Source organism: Pecten maximus, chromosome 5 (assembly GCF_902652985.1).
Source record: "Pecten maximus chromosome 5, xPecMax1.1, whole genome shotgun sequence".
In the NCBI taxonomy this organism is placed as follows: Eukaryota; Metazoa; Mollusca; class Bivalvia; order Pectinida; family Pectinidae; genus Pecten; species Pecten maximus.
This window is the reverse complement of record NC_047019.1, coordinates 12,811,717-12,834,654: the sequence shown is the minus strand read 5'-3', so window position 1 is coordinate 12,834,654 and position 22,938 is coordinate 12,811,717. Positions and strand designations below refer to the sequence as shown.

Sequence of the window (22,938 nt, the reverse complement as noted above, 5' to 3'; positions counted from 1 at the left end):
ATTATATAATCATTATAACTTCGCTCTGCCGCTCATCAGTTTAGTGTGAAGACTGGTCAATACATGTAAATATATATGTAATGTTTCGTTATGTCACTTGTAATTTGGTGTAGTTTTGCCGATATACAGTCACGATAAAGTTTCTTTCACTTAGTCACTTCAATAACGATCTGATGTGCAAGTCATGTTTGCAAAAGGTAAACGATAAAACGGAATTCGACAAAATAACAAGTTATTAGTGTCAAAACAAATAACCGTTTAAGTTTAACACAGATTGCATACAAAACGTAACAGAACCATTACCTTTTATTGGACATATATAAAATACTGTTTGATCGGCCTACTTACTTTTTATTGATAACCACGCCATTTCCATGTGTATTAGCACCGGAAGTTGGGCTGCGCATGTGCGTATAAAATGTTACTGTTACTGAGTTGGCGTTTTATCCGATTTAATTGACAGCACTGACCGTTACAGTTGTACTCTGAACACCTCGGCAGTAATTACGCTATTGTTTCAGCAGTTTAAAGATTTAATAGGCGCCGGTGACTGTGTCATTTCTACACCTGTAAAAACATCAGCCGGGTAGATCTACCGGTGTGTCAGAGATTAGTTCCTCTTGAGCGAACGGGTAGATGAGTTGTTGACTATCGTGTGTACTGATATCGGCGACCGCCTTGGGAAATTACCTGATGTAAGTAAAGCAGTACTTTTTATCACCAAGACTTGTTGTTATAAGATTCAACCGACAATTTCTTTTATGAATTTATGAAACACTTATAATAGCATTATAAGTAGTAGTGCCGATATGTTCAGTATTACAAACGGAATTTAGCTCTTAAAAAATGTCGGCGTTTGCCACCGATCGACGAAAATTATAATTCGAGTTATTCGAACATTTCAAGTAGGATTTTTATTGTTGGGACCAAATTTTTACTTCGTATTATCCGAGTTTTTCGAGTTATCCGAATTCGAATTTTCCGAGTTTTTTTTACTAAGATAAAGAGAGAATTCGGCCGGGACCGGCGAGGTACTTCGAGTTAAGCGGGGTATTCGAGTTATCCGAGTTCGAGTTAACGAAGTTCCACTGTAAATATAAATTGTCCCTTTAATATTGATGCTACGTGTAATATGCATATAACATAGATGCCATTTATGCGAATTTGTGAGAATCACTAGTATATTCACGAAGCATTTATTCACGCGCGATCTCTGCACAAATAACTTGTCTAGAGCAAAACCCTTGGATTTTGAAGTTGGAATGAAAGTTTGTACACAAGGTTTATGACCGCTTTAGTTATTACTGTAAATAATTTGGCAGACATCATATAAAATGAAGATGAGTTTGGCATTATAACAGAAATAGGGGCAGGTGTGTGTGTTCTGGGGGAATCATTAGAGTTAAGGTGCTTTGATTCAATGACCCTCTCACAGTAAATGTGTCAGTGAACAAGTGTGTTTTATTTACAAATTCACTATTGTTAAAAAGAACACATGTACACACGATGAGTCGGATACATAACAGGGGCATATAAAACAATACAGTCGCCCTGATCAATTAGACGCGGGGTGTGGGCACGTGCTTCTCCCAGCATCAGTAACACGGCCTAGTCGCGAGCTGTCGGGGTTTTGGAAACATCCTGTCGTCAATTGAGAACTGCGTCAGTGACACTGTGCTCGCATCAAGGAAGGAAGTGGTATATGGAGTAAGACTGTCGGGCGGAAGGACACGCGAGGGGATGAGCCAGGCCACTTCAATATCTACATGTATATAACTTGATATTACGGTCATTGGTGTAGAATTATATAACAATCGAGGATAGTTCAGGCAGACCAGTTTGTTGTATTGATAGTTCAGGCAGACCAGCTTGTTGTATTCAAGATGGAAAAACCAGTGCTAGACCCGACTGACCATCAAGGTAAGTGTCCCATATTTCTGGTCTCAATGTTGGGGAAGATATTATCGTTTTGTTAATGACCCTAATGTTTTGATAGAACATTAATCAGTTAGATAACCGCTCTTCCTAAAGCTAGTTACATGCACAGGGACTTGTTAATTTGTTAGCTCTATATAATGAACACAGGGAAGTTATTTTTACCGAATTTTAATCAACCCCCCCCCCCCCCCCCCCCCCCCCAGTCACACACAAAAAAAAAAAAAAAAAAAAATGAATAAATAAAAAATAAAAATAAAGTCTCAAAATGTGCTATACACACTAGGGAATGTCCAAATACATGTAGACTGTAACACATTTTCAAGTCACTGTAGTTTCATGTATACAATTGTATATTAATCGCATCAGAATTGTAAATCGGTGTATAAATCATACATATAGCACAGGGACACGTCCCGAGCGAAGGCACACGCATACAAAGCCATTTAGTGACGTAACCCTGTACTTAAAACTATCCATGTACTTTTTCTAATCGTGATACTAATAACGACGCGGTTTATCAGGCTGGGTATGGCACAGGGACATGTAATAATATTGAGGAGGGTTCAATCTAGTACACATTATGTATATATACTATATAATGATGTGGTATAAGCTGCAGGTATTTCTGGTTAGGTGATAAGGTGCCATAGATCGTAAGTTCGAAGCACGAGTCATGAAATTGTCTTACTTCGTCATTTTTGTTGCTATGTTATATATCTAATTATTAACACAATGTATCAAATGCACTATATGTTGCTCATCGGACGGTTAAAGATTTGTTTCATTTCCTGTTGAAATTCCACGTTACTAAATATGATGTGTTAAGATAAAGTATAGTACTTGACTAGTCCCTCTCCCAGAAAAGAAATCAACATACCCCTGTGGGTATAAGGACCGATGGTGTGGCACCGAGACACGAGGCAGGTTATTTATGCTTCACGTGTGCTGAACGCTTGCATCTTTTGTGTAATGTTACAATGCACCCTGCAGGCCGTCATTTAAAGTCATGCTAGTGTCTAACGCTTGTTTTTACAAAAAAAAAACCCCAGTGAATTGTATCGATATAACATCTGACTCATACTAGACAATTATTTCCCGCTAAGCTGAAAATTTAGAATATCGTTTATTGTGCCCACAAAGACAGTTTTATGTAATATTTCTCATAGCTGCTTGCAAGTAAAACAATAATTGAGGAAATATAAGGTTTTAATCCTGTTTCGTCGACAATCAATACAATATTACATTATTTTCTGTGAAACAGGAAGCTTATGACTGGTAACCTTCGGAAATGTTCGATACAGTCTGACAAAGGCTGTTGACGGTCTAAAAATAGAAAATGCTACGAACATTGGGACTTGGTGTGAATTCCCTATACCCACGGCCTATATTTGTGTATGTGTATCATGCCAAGTCCCTGTGGGGACGAATGTTAAAAGATATGAGTCGTCGTTAAAATGAATTAAAAATAGTTTTAGATAAATGTAGTGATATTGTCGCAAAATTTTATAAATGCTATCTTTTATTGTGATATAACTAGTTTCTATAGTAGAACCCATGCTTATTATATACGTATAGCCTTGAGGTGAGGTCGATACTTGAATTTATCAACCCTCAACCCAAGAAAGATAATACTAACTGAGGTCGTATTGAACACTGTTTTATCATAATTATATATAACACAAGAGACGTATTAATATACATGTATATGCATTTACGCAATGCTTCAACTTCCCAATTATAGTTGATGTTTGTTTCTTATTTGTCATTGCAGGAGGGAAGGCGTTTGGCAAGTTGATGGAGGAAAGGAACAAGAAACTAGAGGACATTAACCAGGTACGCCGGTGTATGCAGCTATAGCCTAGGTTGGGGAATTCTTAAAGCCTGTAAGGTGTAGACTTTATATCAAATAAAGGCTTAAAGTTTAATAGAAAAGTTTTTGGCCAATGTTTAAACGAAATATTTGTGATGAAAAAGTAATGCTTTGTAGTCATTATGCAGTCATTACAGTAAACTAAAATAAATGAATATATTTAGATGTTTGTCATTTAAAACTCCTAGACTAGACAATTGACTTTATGTTTTGGTCACATGGTGTCAGACATGTACACACCACATACTAACGTGATACTCACAGGAAGATGAGGCCCTTGTCAGGACAGATCAGGAAGTTATATACTCTCGAATCTTGTTGACAAAACCTCAAGTACCCTTTAATTTTCATCGTGACGTGACATATATTTTACGTCAAGCGTTTTCAACATACAATTATCACATTCTCAGAAATCGTTGTACAAAAAGTATTCATAGTACGTACGCTTCATTAATGGAAATAACTATTCATATATGTGTAACGTATATTAGGATTCTGGGGGAAAACTACTCCAGTTCTCAGAAATACTTTAAATTAATTTCAAGTTTGGTGCTATCGACCAAGCGTACAGTCAGTTACGCAGAACATTCGAGTGTCGTTTAATTCATTTTCAAATGAAGTATATATACTTACTACAGTCCAGAAATACAGCCAGTTGGCGAAATCCCAATATCGTGCACAGGGACCTTGCATTTTGTTACAGTCTATGTGTAATTAGACCTTCTCCAGCTACAAACTAGAAAAGATCCCATTGCGCATAGACTGTGACAAATTCTCAGGTCCCTGTAATATCATGTAAAATCACAAGGGCTTGGTGATCAAGGGTTCAGGCCCTTGGGTTAATTTTTCATTCTAAGTCAAAGGAACGTGTCAACCCCTACATGTACAGTACTTGCTAACGTTGTACGACGCACTTGTTCGCAACAAATGCTTCGACGTCCCTTTTGGTCCTATAGATGGCTTCGTCTGTCTATTAGTCGACCCATTTGTGTGAACAATTCAGATGTTATAGGCTTGTGTGATATTCAATCTATTTGCTAATTACTAAGATGGACAGTTCTTGGCTTAGAGCTGACAACTTCATCTTAATTCTAAGGTTGACAGTTCTTTTTTAGAGCTCACAACTTCATCTTATCTAAGCTGGAATTAACCTACCCATTTGTGAAAAACTGCAAGGATTTTCTTCTACAAATCTTAATAGAATTTTGTGTGTATCATGTTGACATTTGTCATGTATGCTGAAGGATGAGTTTGCACCCATCCCATGGGAATGCATTATTATACCCTATCGTGTTATCTATTCAATAGTTTCTATGTCATGAAATGCTTATGAAGTTTCTCCGGGTGTAAATAATTACACTAAATTGTTAATGTATATATATATAGGAAGCCAGGGATGACGACCAATACAAAGATGTCGAGGACTTGGACGAGAAACTAAACCAGTACAAAGGTCAGTCTTGGGGGTCAAACATAGAGAACTATCCATGTTTGATCATCATGGTCAGGAGCCAGCGAAACTCTAGTATTAGGGCTCTTGTAGAAAGTTGATATTGAGTCACGTTTATTTCCGACGCTGACTGACGTGGGCAAGGCGAAATAAAAAAAAAAGTGATAAAGGGTGTAAAGTCCCGAAAAAAAAACCAACAACAAAAGGGACGTAGAATATTCTTGTCTGAAGTTAAATTGATTCAAAAGTCAGAATCCCAGTAACGCTTGGTATTTACCAGTATGCCACTGTATAAAACTAAACGTTCACTTGACCCCCATCGACATAGTTCACGACGATGGAAGGAACACCACGATTCATAATCATTCCCTTTCCGTCAACACAGAATTAGGGGGTGGTGTGTGTGTTATTATATAAGTAAGAAACGTGTTCAAGTGTATAATGGTAGACCTACAAATATACAAACAACATATCCAATAGTTTTGTCCGATAAACTTTAGTCTCCGTACCCGTCGAACAATTTAATAATAATAAAAATAACCATGCAACAACAACACAAATGGCTAGCATCAAGCTTTCGATATCGCCATGACATATGTCGCACGTTTAAACAAGTTGTATTAAGAAATGAATTATGGTATATTACGCGAGATTCAGTTTCATGGGGGATTGATGAATTTAGTCTTAGAAAAGTTTTATTTATGAGAGCCGCTGGCGAAATCTACATGTATAGATGTATGCTTTAACGCGACCGTTTTTTCTTTCTTGCAGAGAAGTTCCTGGAATTCGATCTCGACACCTCTGGCGATATAAGTAAGTTATCGACAGGAAACTTCACTTTCACAGTGGTTACAAAATGATGGAATGATTAATATGAGTAATGATAAAGTTGTCTTTTTGTTTTATTTTTGTCTTATCATCTATGTTCAATATTATAATGTTTCCGCGGTGACATCCGGGTCCCCAAATCTTGGTTGAGTACTATGTATATCATGTTATGTGACAATTGTTTCACTAGTGTGTAAAAGATGTATGTCAATCTCTGTGTTACAGACTTAATGGGACTGAAGTTGATGTTGGAGAAGATGGGGCTGGCTAAAACACACAATGAGATTAAGGCTATGGTAGACCAAGTTGACACAAGGAATTCTGGTACAATATCCTACAGGGATTTCCTCACGATGATGTTAGGCAGCAAGAACTGCATCCTCCGATTGTAAGTTCATGGGGTCACAGTTCATAGTTCACAAGTACAACAGTTCCTCCTAAACAGAGGCGTTTAATGTTTGTTAAATTACTCCAGAATATGTCTTTCTCCGTTCACAGTTAGGTTACTTAGGACGTTAATATGATATAATAGGGTGGGAGAAACTATTTTTCTGAATATCATCTAACCAGATTCGGGCGCCTGTGGCTTTTCCAAAATGTTTTCTTTCTAGCATCTTCGAAATTCAAAGGCACCATTCTCGTAGATATCGTAATGTAAGTGAACGCAACCAAAATGGAGTTTGAGGACGGATGGCGCCGAAATTCTGACATATATTCCAATGAGTCAGTTTCCATACATGTAGTTTGAGAAATGAATTAATCTGAAGTGTGATAAATCATGCATATGTGGTTTTCGATATTTATGTTGGATTGTATGTTTTCCCATTGCAGGATATTGCTTTACGAGTCTTTTGGACAAGAACCAGAGAAACAAAAAGGCGTAGCACCTCCACGTACTCTCGACTCTCTCCCGTAATGGACGACTGGGAAAGTATGGCTCCAACCTGGAAATGCACATACATTAACATTTTTATGCAATCTCTCCCAGGGGGCACCGTGGTCCCCTTATATGGAGACACCGCAATGCATTCTGGGAGATATCGGTTTTTTATCCTTGTTTATGTATAGTATGAGAACTGTATTTTAAGTACCCGTCTTCCGAAATATAGTCTTAGTTCTGATATCAGCCCACGGATAACATTTTTTCAAATTTTTTAGAAATAATCTATATAGCAATTCAGCTTGCATTCAATCTTAACTTGGTTTCGTTTTTAACTGCATATCTGCATTTTGCATTTACCGCTACATTGACCAATCACATATATATACTTCATCTTAACCAGTAACGCCACCTGTCGCGTCATATCCGGGGCCAAAAGAATATTATACGGCTATACCGAACAATAATTATAAAATAAACTTGTTAACAACTTTGTCACAATTCTATTTAAAGTCATAGTGATCATGTAGTGTTCTTTTTTTAATTTGAAAAAAATATGTACCACGCCCCGTAGTAGATATGTATTCACTACGCCTGTAGCGAACTAAATATTTTGATGCATGTTTAAAACTTATTTTTATATTGTTGTTGGCATAATACATGAATTAATAAAAAATCAGTAATTTTTATTTGTATCTGAAAATCATATTTGTTTGTTAGTTGTAGCATATCGCCGGGGTTATATCTGGAACTAGGAACAACTTAAATATGCCTATCAGTAATATCATTAGTGTATAGACAACACACTTAGTACGAAAACCGACCAGACGGCTGATTCTCTCTGTTTGATATATTGTCTCGGAGGACTTTTTTTTTCTAACAGGCTGTTTTTTTTTCATATTTTAATGATATTCAGTCATGGTTAAAACTATACGGCATATTGATTTTGATTTTTGAAATTTGTATTATTAATATATTGTTGATACGTATTCAAGATTTAATTCTAGGATTAGATTTTGCTTAAATGGCCATTGTAATCTGACAGACAGAAACTAAACTGGAAATTTTAAAGACACTGAAACATCATGAACGTTTGGTTCTCTGATTGATTCGAGTTATCTCCCGTAAGACATACCATTTTTCTACAGCCTCCAACATTTAGCAAAAAAAAAAAAAAAAAAAAATCCCCAGCTGAATTCCCAAAACAGCTGATATCCTCCAAGTTTACCTCTTCGTTTAAAATAAGAGTGTCCAAAATTTTTTAGTCTCTTTTGTACATTTATATCTTGTGGTATCAGAAAGTCGACCAAGTATACAATAAGAATTTAATCATATCTGCTGAGTCTTTTCCGTCGCCATTTCCCTCTCTAGCCTCTTCATCTTTGACGCCACGCAATATCGTTTGGACCTTTTTTACTTATTCTGGAACCATAATGAATGTTATTACTTGAGGATAAAAAGAAAGAAATCAGAAACGAAACACGTGTTCATGTACAAATCTGGTATGAAAGAGACAACCAATTTGAATAAATATTGCATTTTTATTAATTGAGATAATAAAAAGAAATGCTGACAAAACGGACCAATATATCTATAATGTTACCATGTCGTCACACAATCAAATACACAAATCAAACAGAAAGTCTACATACGATGTAGATAATCTTTGAAAAAAATATGTACATGTATATACAACATGAACATGTAGTGTATACATTGTTGAGTAAACGCTGGCTCAATGGATACTATCGTCATCACAATAGGATACATACACCAGCATACAAAAATGATGAATCAACTTGTAAAACAATCAATAGGCCTAGTCTTAAAGTGCGGTTGGTAATAGCTTTTAAAATTTAAATGTTGATTTGACTAAAGGGAATTACATTTGAGGTTTTAAGGTACCATATGTGTCTTAAAACAAATTTTCAATATTTAAAATGCATTAAAAAAAATGATTTTCACATTTTCATGCAATGTACAGTCAGACACGCAACGTGTTTGTAAACAATAGGATCTCGCTTTAGATTCTCAAGCAAAGGACACGTGTAGTTTTTTTCAAGTCTTATTTTTCGAGCACGATTTTTAGGTGGATTTGCGTAACCATTCAAAAGTATCTTTCCAAGCGATGTGCTGTTTAAGGAGAAACATGCTGGCTTGTAGTTCTAAAGGTATCATCATCAGAAACGTCCTTTTGAAAATTCGCCCTCTGTCAGAGCATTAAAAGGGAATCCACGGTGGCAACGGTAAGTTTTCTGACACCCTCCCCTCCGTAAAAGTCTGTCGATTATTTCCCCATTCTCGTCAGTGATGTTTATTATCATCTCTGCATTACCAAACCCCTCATCCATCTTGTCGACTTTCGTTTGTAGCTCGCGTAATTGCTGACGCAATTCACTAAAATATCTAAGATAATGTTCATTTGAAAGGTCAATTCCTTTGTGCAATTCGGTCAATTTAGCAAATAATAATTGTTGAAATGTCTGTGATTCTTCTGCAGCGCTTTTTTGCTTGTCCATAAGAGTGTCTACGGATCTCTGAAAGCAACCTACCATCTCGGTTGTTTCCGAATCATGTACGTCTTTCATGATTTTCAGCAAGTCCTCTTTCAAGGACTGACGTATTGCTGAAACTTCCTTCCGCAGATGTTTAATTTCCTTTTCGACAGTTTCTAGTAGGCGTTGTTCTGAATTTCGCATCTCGCGTTCTAAGTTTGAAAATTCATGTGAACTTTTTTCGGAGGTCTTACGTAAAGATTTTTCAACGTCTTCCTTCAACTTCTGTGTTTCCTCTGCCTTAGTCTTAGCATGTTTGGTGCTTTCTTCGATGTGTTGCTGGAATTTTTTAAGATTCTTTTCCACGTCGTGTTTAATCTCCTTTCCAACAGTTTCAGATACCTGCAGGTGTTGCTTTGTATTTCGAATCTCAAGTGCTATTTTCGACAATTCCATAGAGCTTTTTTTGGAGGTCTCGCATACAGATTTTTCAACCTCTTCCTTCAATATTTGTGCTTCGACAGCCTTAGTCTTAGTATGTTTATTGCCTTCTTTTATACCTCGCTGGAGATTTTGAAGATTTGCTTCCAAATTATTATATTTATCCTCAGTTATTTTCTCAAGCCTTTGGGATATAGCTTGTCCTGTATTGGTGACGGTTTCTGCAAGTACAGCTCCTTCCTCTTTAATAAACCCGTTCACCTTTCCCGTAGATTTGTCAATTTTGGCTTCCAGTTCCGATTTTAACTTTTCTGCTTCTCGTTGTGTATTGGCTTTGATTTCTGCCCCTTCAATTTCAATAGCCTCGGTCACCTTCTCCTCGGAGATTTTTACCTTTTGTCCAATTTGTCTCACCTGGTCAATGTGTTCATCGGTCATCTTTTTACCAGACGCTTCGATTGACCTTTGCACTTCCCCGGCTGTCGTTATCTAAACAACAATCGTGTTTAGACAGTTTTTGAATGTTTTGCCTCTTCCTTTGTAATAGTTCTGTTCACCCTCCCCTAGGCTGTTTCAATTGCCAACCTTCTGTTCTTTATTCAATTTGTTTGCTTCTTTCTGTGCATCATCTTTCGCTCATTCTATTATTATGTTCATTTTAATTGTAGTTATTATTAAATTGGTTGAATCAAAGCAAAAATAAAATTCAAAATAGATTTAACATGATAGAAGCCGATCGACTCCTAATGCATTGAAGTTCGATATTCACTACTAGTGATATAAGGCAATAACGTGAAATTTAGGGGGGGAGAGGGTAATGGTAGGTTACGTTGTTGGTGTGACATCAATTTAAGATAAACAGGAAGTCATAATATCTCACACTGGTAACTTTCAAATCTCCCGCTTCACAATATACTTAATATGATAGAGGTGGTCCAATGCATTATTTTAACACAAGTATCTACTACATTTCTAACTATACACTGAAACACCTACTTATATGATAGAGTTGTTGCGAAAGTCTTTCTTATATAATCTATATATATATAATATAGACGCTAGCATTAGTGTGATAGACATACTTACTACCACTAAAGTGGAACGGACAACAATTAGGATGTTATGTGGGAATTCGGGACTAGTTTGAAGAAATAACATTGCCTCATCTTGGTCATTTCAGGAAAATTCATATCAAATAAATCCAATTAAAAATGTTGTAAAAAAAAAGAAAAGATTTTAAAATCAGTATTGCAAGTAAAGATTGATTTCGGGACCGTTCCGCAAGATAACAACACTTAATAAGGATCATCTCAGAGATAATTTCAGGCAAATTGGAGAAATTTGACTCCAACCGGTAAAAAAGTTTGAAAGTGTTTTTCAAGGTGGCGACCATCTTTGATTTTCGGACAAACCCGAAACATAATAGCACTTGACCAGGATAATCTCGAGATCAGTTTTAGCTGATTTCCACTGGTGGAAAAAGAGAAGAAATGTGAAAAGTTTACACGGACGATAACCTAATGGTCAATAAAGCTACAGTTGACATCATCATGGTGACATCAGATTTGAACATTAATATAACGAGAAATTAATGGACATATTTCACATTGAACAGAATAGAAATATCATTGTATAGATACGTACCATCATGTACCTACACAACAATAATCAGGGTTAGTAGATATCAAACAAGACTCGTGCTCAAATACATATTTTGATCTCACACCAAAATACTTTTGGTGATAAGTCTGATATAAAAATGAATATTTATTCAGTGATTTGGAGACATTTCGAAAGACTTTATAGTAATATATTAATTCTGATACATATATTAGTTTTTATCTTTTAAACTGTTATTTCATGATTAAATCAAATCTAAGGGAAGCTAAATTGAGCACAGATTTTATGCTTGAGCATGTAGATGTTTTCATGAAAACGGGCCAAGTTGTATAATTTTACTTAATTCATGCATTTAAGACTGATGGAAATAACACAACTCACCATTTCCATGAACAATGATATTCCTGTTTCCAAGGACTGTAGTCCCCCCATTTACAGTCATGTTAATTTGCTGGGACCGTGTCATTTGGCATGTAATCTGCTGTGCACCGATTTGTACCTGTTGGAACTACAAAGCACGATTATTAACGCAAATAAGCATTATTCAATATCTGAAAAAGACAACATTAAATCACACCAAATCATATAAAACCCAAATGTATAAGACCAGTTTGACAAAAAGGTTCTAATATATTATATGCATAATTATAGGTATCAAACTGCATCATGCAGTTGTTTCGTTCTTTTAGAATCACGAAGAAAATGAAATCAGGATAATAAAGCTTGGTCAGAACAAAGTAGCAAAATTGTAGAAGGGGAGATTATTCAATGAATTTCAACGTGAAATACGCGTGTGTGTTCTGAACTGATGTCACTCTTGGAAAACAGGAACACTCAGGGACCTCAAGCTTTTGAATTTATGATTCGCAAAATTGACACATTCTTCAAAAGAAAATGATATAACATTTATACAGTCGAGGTAAAAAAGACAGATTGACGCAACCAGTTTGCAATATATTGTCGTGTTTTAGTTATATAACCACATAAGATGAATTCAACTGGCAACAGAAAAAATGTTCACTCCAAAATCTTAATAGAATAAATGGATACGAAAATAAGCTTTTAGTAATAATACCCTCTACAATATTCCGAGTGAATTATTTTTCTGTTTAGATTTTTGAAAAAGAATATTCTTTGTTGAAACAAAGAAAGGATTGATCTATTATCATTATCAAAATAAAAAACACTTACGTTGCTCTGGAATAGCCATCAGTTGATTATCACCATTACAAGGTTCATTTTCGCGTTGGCCACTCCCTATGGGTACATTATACATTTCGCCATTTTCATCAATATCCTCATGTTCGGCGAGGTTAGCAGGCCTACCGTTCTTGGTTTTAGACTTGTGATTTGGTCCCTGTGCGTTGGGGCCAGTTGATCTATAACCGGCTGGTGTATTGTTGGTATCAGTTGGGTCAGAAGGTGTATTGCTAGTAGCAACTGAGTCAGAGGGTGTATTGCTAGTAGCAACTGAGCCAGAAGGTGTTTTGTTGGTAGTAGCAACTGAGCCAGAAGGTGTATTGCTAGTAGCAACTGGGCGAGAAGGTGTTTTGTTGGTATGAGCTGGGTCAGAAGGTGTATTGTTAGTATTAGCTGGGTTAGAGGGTGTATTGTTGGTATCATCTGGGTTAGAAAGTGTATTGATGGTATTGAGGTGCTTGCTATTTTCCCTCATCATATTTGGGCCAGATTGCCCTTCCTGTTTATGGATCACGTCTTGTTGCTTTTCCCCAATGGTATCTCGTTGGTAGGGGTATTTTTGTCTTTCGACAGTGTCGACCGGCTTCTGGTCCAAGAGATCGGAATGACTTTTATCTGTTACTGAACCAGCTGTTTCATGATGTTCCCGCTCTCTGACGTCGGATTCACATTTCTCGCCATGTTGATGATAACTGGCAATACAATATGGTTGTTGTTCTACTTGCAGTGCTGAGGTCGGGTTCGAAGTCTGCCCAATCAAATTTGGTTCCTTTTTCTTCGAAATTGGTAAGACGGTTGTACGTTCTGGCTTTTTAGGAATCTGAAATAAAGATAAGTGTTTCATTGAATGTTTGGTATATACATATTTGGTGCTAATGAGACTGAAAATGAATAAAAAGGAGACTTAAGACTGGCGTTAATTCATTATATGGTTCTCCAGTTTAACTATCAACGCATTATTTGCACATGCGAGAAGTAAAGAAATCGACGACGGTATAAAGATTGATGCATAGAGTATTCAACGTGGTTATGTTGGGACCCTTGGCATATGAAGAAGGCATTTACTGTAAGTTGGCACAGAAATGAAACTTATACATATTCGCAAAATGTATGTGTATAGCGCCAATTCTGTATATGTACATCAATGCACAAATATCAGTTTGGGAACAAAAATTATTATGAAATAAACAGATAATCTATTAAAAGGCCGGGACATCTCAAATTAAATAGCGTGGTGAATATTCATCAGATGAGGCGTTAAGTGTGTTGGCATATAACGGGTAGCTGAGGTTAGGGGCACAAAAGAAATGGACAGATAAGGTGTTGGTGGTTTAGATGTTGGTAGTTTAAGATAAAAGTGAGTGTGCTTTAAGTTGCAGATAGTTGAATTCAGGAAAGTCCAGATGTGGGTAGATAAGGATAAGGTTAACATGTTGTAATGTATGTAAAGGGGTGGTTGCTATGGGATGGGGATGAGGGAAGTTAGAGGTTGTGTACGGATATATTAGATCACTGACCCGTTAATGTTAGTAACTTTGCGTTGTTAAAATAGATAGTTAAGTGTAGGTGACTTAAAGCTGACAGTGCAAGTTAAAAAGTATCCAATTGAAATTTAAAAAAAAAATTACATGTACAGATTTCCAAAAATCGTTTCAGAGACATTCCCCAGTTATGGTAGTGTCGGATCTAAGGACGGCAGACATTTTTCTTTTTTGTTATGCGTGGATACAACCAAGCCGCCGCTGCTATAAAAAGAACGTGCTTCGTCACACTCGCATTCACTCTAACCTCAGGTGTTCACGGTGACACACCTGTATCTTCTACACTATATCTGTACATCACGTGACCTACAACTGTATTCGCGAACGACACCAAACAGAAGCACTTACCTGTAACTTGAGCAGAAAGATGGTCAGTGTCTCTCAATTATCTTTCAAATCTTGTTGAAAATAAAGTCTCCAAATAAATGCTTGAAAATGCATAACGAATTAATCCCATATACTCTATCCATCTTCTCATGTGTTTTTCGTGGGTGCAGCCATTTTCATAACAAGTAAACAGTCCGAGGAGTTCCGTTATGGCACGTGCACAAATAATACGAAGACACGGAAAATATTTCGATGGAAACCTGTGATATAATGATGTAACAGTTGTAAAGTTGTTCTTGCTGCATATCCCACTGGAAAGACTCAGGTAGGAATTTACTCATATTTACTCTGTTTATAATTTCATTAGGTACATGTTTTGTTGGGGCCCAAGTAGTTTGTTTTGTCGATACTTTCTTTTCTTTCTTTTATTGTAAAATAAAATATATATGTATATATATAAAGTTACCTCTTCAAATTCCATATTCAAGTTTCGTAATGTGAACAAAAACTCATTTGCGTTTGTATTGAGAACGTACACTATGTATAATGGAGAGATGTGTCGCTATGCGCATGTATCGATAGACTGATACTTGTCTCAATGAACGCACGCGCTTTTATAGCGGCTCGTATCTACGCATAACAAAAAACAAAAATGTCTGCCCGTCCTTAGATACAACACAACCATAATTGGGGGATGTCTCGGAAACGATTTTTGGAAATCTGTACATGTGATTTTTAAAAAAATCTCAATTGGATGCTTTTTAACTTGCACTGTCAGCTTTAAGAGACGGTCGGTTAAGTGGAGAACAGTAATACCGTCAGTAATTAAAGGAAAAGAAATTGAAATGAGAGAGTATTTAAATAGGTTAATAGTTTTAGAAGACTGCCAAGAGGAAGTTAGTTAGGAAATGGTGGTTAAGGGGGAGGGTAGTTAAATCTGCCATATTTGTATCACTATTTCTTCAGTCCTTCTATTAGTAATATCTATAATGAATTGACTAAAGCATTGATCATAATGAAATGTTCGTGAAGAAATGGCATGCCATGAGATTCGCCGTTTCGATAAATTCGTCACTTTGTGTCGAAGACGGAACAATGACGTGTTGGACCAAACACACCTTTTCTCCGTTCGTTTTCAGACTCGCATATCTCCTTGTATTGTATATAACACTACACCTTGTTTACGCTTTTTACCTTAATGTACAACAATAATTATTGAAAAGTGTCAGGGTTCTAGTCACACAGTCAATAAGAATCTGAAATTGTTTACACAGCTTGTGACTTTCAGGAGATGCAAGCATGAAATTATTTTGAAGGATTCTATAGAGTTGTGTTGTAAATAAAATACCAAGTACAGAAATTATCGAACATTCGAGAGTTTCAGTCTGTTGTTTATTTTAGTTTTCAACTAACACATGACAGTGAATCATGGAAAGGTGGGATGTTGTTATTTTTGCTCTGAGGTAAATAAGGTATTTTGATAATAGATTAAGTTGGTAATGTCCACTAAAGGTCGGGTGTAGAAGATAAATATATCAATGTGATAGATGATTGTTGTGTTGTGAATGATAATATACAGTAAATGAATTCATCGATGATCATTCAGATGATTATAAAAAAAGCGGCATCAACAGCGCCCAGTGTCAAAGCAACCCTGATTAAGGTCTTATTACTTACCATTGGCCCGGTGGGCAACTGCTTAGGCCGACACATCAAATGATTAGGCCGACACAGCAGCATATTGACATGTACTCCGGCTGCCCACAGTGTTGTTTCAGTTTTCTGCAATATAATCATTATGCTGCATGTACACACTTTTCCCTTACAAACATCACAACATTGTATACTTACAACAGTCGTATTTCGTACTTTTAAAAGTGACAAACCCAAACAGACTTAATTTCAACACTAATTTAGTGTTTCAAATAAAAAATAAATAATAATGATAATTATAATAAAAAGGATCAAGATCAAAACCGTGATATCCATCCAGGAAATAATCTTGGAAATGTTATCGATCCGACGGTCATTGTTATACGTTTTCACTTCGTTTTCCTTTCGCTTCCCTTCTTTTACCGGTCATTTGACTACTGTGAACTTGAACATTGTAGGTCAAGGTCAACGATTTGCATAACGTTTTGTATCCAGCGATGGATGCTGTAGAGGTTGTAATACATAATTTCTTTGTGTCTGAGTAATGGAAGTAAACCATGAATTTTTTTCAAAGTGCAGTTAGTTCGAAATTCTATATCACATGACCATAAACTTAATAATTAACATGCGGTGAAAAAACGATTCAACTTTTTTTTCAAATTTATTTTCATCATTGGCCTTTCTTTGACCCAGACTGATCTTGACATACTTTCTGATAACACATTTTGGAATATGACACCAGGAAAACATGTGTGATGGAATATATGTGAACAAAATAACGTGTTGTATTATTTTTATTTTAACTTGCATACTTAAAGATATTTACTTATCATGAACTGAACGTCACTGAACAAAGAGAACCATATATACAGAGACTGATCAGTTGAAGGTAATGAAAGTAGCACACCTATATGTACTAAGAGGTTAATGATGCGCTCCTAATCCTTAGTAAATACTAAAGAAACCCGTAAAATAAGTTTAAATTTCCCAATTTGGCTGATACATTCCATACATTCCTAGATTCCATTATTGATCTGAGTACAGTGTATATATGAGTGACGATATCATCGGAAATATCGGATGACCAAAAAATGGATAATCTCCCTACAGATCATACTTTTGAGTCTACTGAAACAACGACACACTTACAGACAGATCTAGACCTTTCACCGAGCGCCCATTAACCTCAAGGATCACATCCCCTGACTTGATCCTTCCACTCTCAGCTGCAGGATCAATAGATGATACCGTCTTGATGCACATAAAGTTCTCTGATGTGGTGACTGTAGGATAAACGTCTTGAGCTTTCTGTATGCTGAAGGGTGGCCCACTACCGCCTCGCTCAAACTCAAACGTAAACTGGTCATCTTCTGCAATTGACAATTTTCATCATAAAATGCCATGTTAAGTGATGCTTTATAAGAATGAAGGTATCTTGTACAATGGATTTTATTTTGAAGCAGTTGTAGCCGAATTTGAGTTATAGAAACCGTATTATGTAAATTATGAACTCGTACATCATTCATATCAAAACAATTGCTACACACGTTTTATCGCACAAATGACCCATGTAGGTGTAATGATCCTTTGAGGGTATATCCTATACCGAAGGAAAGAAGAAATTGATGGATTAAAAGCAGTTCGACCCGTCCAGGATCAGCCGACCTGACATATAGATATATCCGCGCTTGAACAGGGAATCGGAACCGAGATGTTTAGGTGAAAGGCGAGTGCATTACCACTGCGACACTCGACCATCACATGCTTGTTAAGAGGACAATAGTTAAAAGAAATTGACTTGTATGTACAGTCTACGGCCATTATACCATATACACATTTCAGTCACCTTACCTGCAGTCGTAAAGCTGTAAACCTGCCCATTGTTTACTCTTTTGGCACAAGATTGACCACTGATCGGAGAAGAGCATGACGGTCTCATCTCTCTGGCCGCATGCTCCATAGATTTCGTGCTAGTTCTGTTGGAAGGCGCAATCACAGTGTTTGATATTGGTCTGGGTGACGAGCTAATACTCCTCTTTGGTAAGTTATCCCCACCACTGTCCACTGTATTTGTCTTGGTTTCAGGTGTTGGGATATTAACCCTAGACCTTTGATTCAGCAAAATACTTTTACAATCATTCATTATCTTCATCATTTCTAAATATCAGTGTATTTTATGTATTTTACCCTTAAGAATTTCATTCCAGTGAACCTCATATTAGTGTAATTCAAAATTGAGTGTTTTATTTCTGTCCAGTTCTATTATTGGTCGATAAACGAAACAAAATTTCGTTCCAGAAAATAATGTTTATGATTTTACCAATGACTTGTGATCTTTATATCAATCACAATGTTGTAACATAATTCCCATTGTGTACTGACCTTGCCGTACTTGAAGTCATCGACTGATCTTGTCTTTCTTCACTTGGAATACCTCTTTGCTTGACGGCTTCATTTTTTAAACCACAGCCAGAGTCTGTTTTTGTCCTTGCCTCACTTAAAATAATCATATTAATCCTCGTCAAAAGGTAATATCTTATGCAGTCCATAAATTGAATCATTTCAGTTCTTGTTACATACATGCACAAGATACATTTTTTTTAGTAAATTTGGTTTAAAATGTCTCCTTAATCTGTACCTTTATCCCTCATTCAGCAAATATCGATCATATTGTTTGATTTTGGGGTCAACTATTTTAAAACCGATTTTTACAGAGGATCATGGGATTACCCATACTCCTTTGTCCTATTCAGCAATTACGGTTTCTGTTCAGAGTGTTTTTGCCTTATTTGAAGCACCATTTCGACACACAGAATTCGAAAGCAGAACTTCAATATTGCAATATTGCGTCAATATACCCGTTTTCAAAATGTTTCTGCCACTATAGTTGAAAAAAATGATTATGCTAGCTTTATTGCTGCAAACTACTATAACACTGACCAATCAGAGACGCCGTATTCAAGGATACTATGTTGTTGACCATTTAGTAATTCATCGATTTACCTCCGACATCAATCAGTGGTGATGCTATCAAGAGACCACTGCATAGCATATGAATATATATATATATGTATTTTGTGCGAATAAAGCTGTGTATATTTAAGAAATAATTAACGATGATTCGTGTATTATTGCAGGATATACAACGAGGACGAGGATATTTTGCAATTAAATTAATAACGAAGGCTGCAGGCCTGAGTTATTAATTAAAATTGCAAAATATCCGAGTCCGAGTTGTATATCCTGCAACAATACACGAGTCAAAGTTGATTATTTCTATTCTACCATGTACTGTTTAGTTCTGAGATCGACCTCTTTCTAATAGGAAAACAGCAAAGAAACCCCGGGAAAACCTTGTAATTTATTTCTTGAGTATTGCATTATTTATTGATGAAATATACAGGCAATACAGTACTACGATCTAGAGCATCTATCATATGGCATTGATTTTGAAAATTTAAAAAAAAAAAAGAAAAAAAAAATGGGGGCCTCCGCAGGATTCGAACTCGCGTCGTGATAAAAATATATTGAAAGACTAACCCATTAGCCCACTCGGCTATAGTAACCTTTTATGAAACGGGTGAATATTAGATATTTAAAATTGCAACAGCCGTGACTCACGAGCGTGTATTATTGGCACGAGCGTGGGTTATTGGAAAATAATACATGGTTTTTAACCAATCAAAACTGGCGTTACATAGCAAACATGGTAGAATAGGGAATTTACACCGGTTGCCCATGTATATCAAATGTTTATCTAGCATCTCCCGAGCATTACTCAGGAGAGATTCGAACTTCATTTGCGGTCAGAATATTCCTGTATTTGTCAATAATAAGTGATTTAGGAGTCAGGCTCTAGGGTAAAATTTTCTTCTGTGTCACAGAGACGTTTCAAGCCCCTTTGATCAAAAGGGCCTTTTATAGAAACAATGGAATCTTTGTCCACGAATCAAGTTGACCAAAACCAGGTGTTATTTGTCGCAGCATTAGGGAAAACCTATGAGGTATGTTTAATAAATTCGAAAGTGTCAGAGGCCTGTGATATAACCTACGTAGTGTTGCCCACTAAAATGTACGACAGCTCAATTATGTGGCTGTGGAATGAACTCTGAGACATTGATATCGAACAAATGACTTCTGCTTGAAAACATTGACATTTGAGGTGTTTCATAATATTGTATTTATCTTTAAAAATACATTTATCTAATCTTACTATTTAAATCACACATATACTCATCTGTATTGATGCGGTCTGAGGTTGGCTCTGTACTGGAAGATTCTTCATATTTTTTAATAATTTGTGTGATGACTACGGATCCTGTTTTCGGTGTCTTCCTTGCAAGCGGTCTCGTATTCATGTTTCAGTTAGTCTCTGCATCAATATGTGATTATGGTTGAAATGAGATTACTCTGTATACAAAACAAAGACATGTGTTATTTTTACTTATCGGCCTTTATCTTATTAACAGTAAAATGTCACAACCAAATTCGAAACATCATCTAGGGGGGGCAATAATTTCTGAAATAATTGAGGTAATTTTAATTCCATTGGACAGAAGGGCATAGACCCAAAAGGGAAACTTAATGTTTGCTGTGAACATATTCTAATTACTACATGTATACTGACAAGTAGTTATGGACTTCTGACTAAATCTACTATAATGGGAAACTGATTCTTACGGGGATGTCAGTGAAAGTTAAAACATTTTAATTCTGCTTTCTTTTAAGTCTTTATAGCCATATGACCCTTTCGGCGTGCTAGTCTCCCGTTAGTGAATTTATCGAAAAGAGACATTATTTTAAGTTCCGATTGATATTTAACTGCGGCAAAGAGATGAGGATGCATCGTTATGCAGACTCTCTGATAGCCCTAGCTGCTGCTAACGTTGGGTAGGAATTGTGCGTCACGGAACATATGGAGCAGTAGAGATATATTGACATGATTGTAGATAATTCAAAGCTGTTACATCGCCTTCAATAAGTATTTATGATTGATTGGAAACAAGAATAAGCTGTTTTATATTTCATACAATGCCAATAGTTTCATACTTTACACTTGGACAACTTTCAAAAGTTCGATATTCTCTTCATATCTTTTAAATACATATTGAATGTACATAATTTCATCCCAAAAAAATCATACAGTACGCTGCCTCTATTTTGGTGTGTGTCGGTCAAATAAATATAATTTTAGGTGTTGATTTTTATTTGTTGTTCTTAATTAGATATCCTTAACATTCTAAAACAAGCCAACAAAAAATAAGCCTGTGCTCGCTTGCTGTTAAAGAAAATAAGCCGCGTCTTATATATTTTCAAGTTTTTAGGGTGTGCATATTCATGTTGATATGATGGGTGCCCTTTTCTGCATTTTTGTGGCAAGCGATGTAGTATCTTCAAATGAAGTAATCACGAAAGTTGTCATCTGTCAATAAAATGTCAACATTTCCATGTTTTTTTGGCAGTCAACATTGGCGATACTAGGTGAGACGAATGTTGTCAAGGAACGAAAGAATAATCTGGGGTTTGAGTCCTATGAAATAAAGCGATATGTCGCTTTGACCAACAGACCCTGATCGTCAGGAATGAGCAAAAAGAATTACAAATTCATAAAAAAAAGAAAGAAAGAAAAGTGGTTCATTCATTATCCTTACCTGTAGTCATGTGAATGAATCAGTCGCGACGTCTAACTTACACGTGTAGTAGGCGGGGTCAGGAGACGAGAGTTTGCCACACAAAATACTTCGCGTTGTGTTATTTTTTAGAATGTACTGTTGTACAAGGCCGAAACTTTACAAAATAGAACTTTAACCGTGGCTAACAGTCAACTCCTGGTCTCACCTTCCGGTTCTTTCTCCGGATTAGCCGAAGTGTTAGGAAAGATCCACAACAACACCAGTATAAGTTTTACAAGTTTAATTATGTTTCACGGAGGCAGCCTGTATATAAATCAACAAGTAACAAACAGTTGTAGATAACCAAAAATAAAGTTCAACATAATAAAACTTAGGTGTAAAGCCAGTAGAAAAATAGTCAACTAAATAAAATACCAACAAAATAAACAATAAATAAACTTAGGAAAAATGGGAATTCAAATATGACCTATGTTAACATAGAGGCTGGAACAGTCACCGTGCAGGTGCTTCACTCAATACCTTAGTTAAGATTACACACCAACCATTGTCCCTAGAACTTGTGACTTGACAAAGCTGTGTCTATAACTCCTAACTAATACTAAGAATACATAACTGAGCCTACGAGACGGGCCTTACTTCCAACCCCATTCCCTGTGGAAAGACTACATGTCAAACATTACGAAACCTACATAACTGTGGAGGCAAACAGTACTAATATCCTTATATTACATAACTAACTCCTTAATTAACTCCAGCCCAAAGCTGACGTGTTTTAAAGTCCAACCCACCACTCTGTTTTCAGAGCGTAGCTGGAGTAAACCTACGTAAATAATGTAAACATGCCGAAAGCTCGCTCAGTTTTCCGAGCGTGTCATGTTCTAAAAGAGCCTAACAACAACCATTAGTCTGCTCTGTTTTCAAAGCATAAGGGTCTAAACTAGCTTCATTATTCTGAGTCGCTCTGTTTTCAAAGCGTCAGAAATACTGCGGAAACCGACTGCAACTCACCAATTCTCCGGCAGAAAGGCACAATTTCACACACGTACTCGACTTTTATACCCG

General features: G+C 36.3%; 2 protein-coding genes across 2 annotated transcripts; one reads left to right on the top strand and one right to left on the bottom strand.

The window, feature by feature from the left end:
* Positions 1-1,767: 1,767 nt before the first annotated feature.
* Positions 1,768-7,665, top strand: LOC117327201 (allograft inflammatory factor 1-like). The gene is made up of 6 exons (XM_033884054.1): positions 1,768-1,920; positions 3,710-3,771; positions 5,195-5,261; positions 6,030-6,071; positions 6,312-6,474; positions 6,918-7,665. Exons 1-6 carry the CDS (start codon positions 1,884-1,886, stop codon positions 7,000-7,002), a joined length of 456 nt encoding a protein of 151 aa, XP_033739945.1. The 5' UTR covers positions 1,768-1,883; the 3' UTR covers positions 7,003-7,665.
* A 2,753-nt stretch (positions 7,666-10,418) lies between these two features.
* LOC117327200 lies at positions 10,419-19,350 on the bottom strand. Its single transcript, XM_033884053.1, has 6 exons — positions 18,626-19,350; positions 18,095-18,351; positions 17,393-17,613; positions 16,268-16,372; positions 12,714-13,542; positions 10,419-12,030 (listed from the first exon to the last, which is right to left on the bottom strand). Exons 1-6 carry the CDS (start codon positions 18,823-18,825, stop codon positions 11,966-11,968), a joined length of 1,677 nt encoding a protein of 558 aa, XP_033739944.1. The 5' UTR covers positions 18,826-19,350; the 3' UTR covers positions 10,419-11,965.
* Between the last annotated feature and the right edge of the window lie 3,588 nt (positions 19,351-22,938).

Bases quoted from the DNA above. Each gene is read 5' to 3' on its own strand.
- LOC117327200 (XM_033884053.1), bottom strand. From the start codon at position 18,825: ATGTATGTAACAAGAACTGAAATGATTCAATTTATGGACTGCATAAGA. The intron at 18,352-18,625 runs GTCAGTACACAA...GCTGAATCAAAG, and splicing joins ATGACTTCAAGTACGGCAAG to GTCTAGGGTTAATATCCCAA. The intron at 16,373-17,392 runs GTAAGTGTGTCG...ATTATATTGCAG, and splicing joins TGAAAGGTCTAGATCTGTCT to AAAACTGAAACAACACTGTG.
- LOC117327201 (XM_033884054.1), top strand. From the start codon at position 1,884: ATGGAAAAACCAGTGCTAGACCCGACTGACCATCAAG. The intron at 5,262-6,029 runs GTCAGTCTTGGG...TCTTTCTTGCAG, and splicing joins GAAACTAAACCAGTACAAAG to AGAAGTTCCTGGAATTCGAT. The intron at 6,072-6,311 runs GTAAGTTATCGA...TCTGTGTTACAG, and splicing joins CGACACCTCTGGCGATATAA to ACTTAATGGGACTGAAGTTG.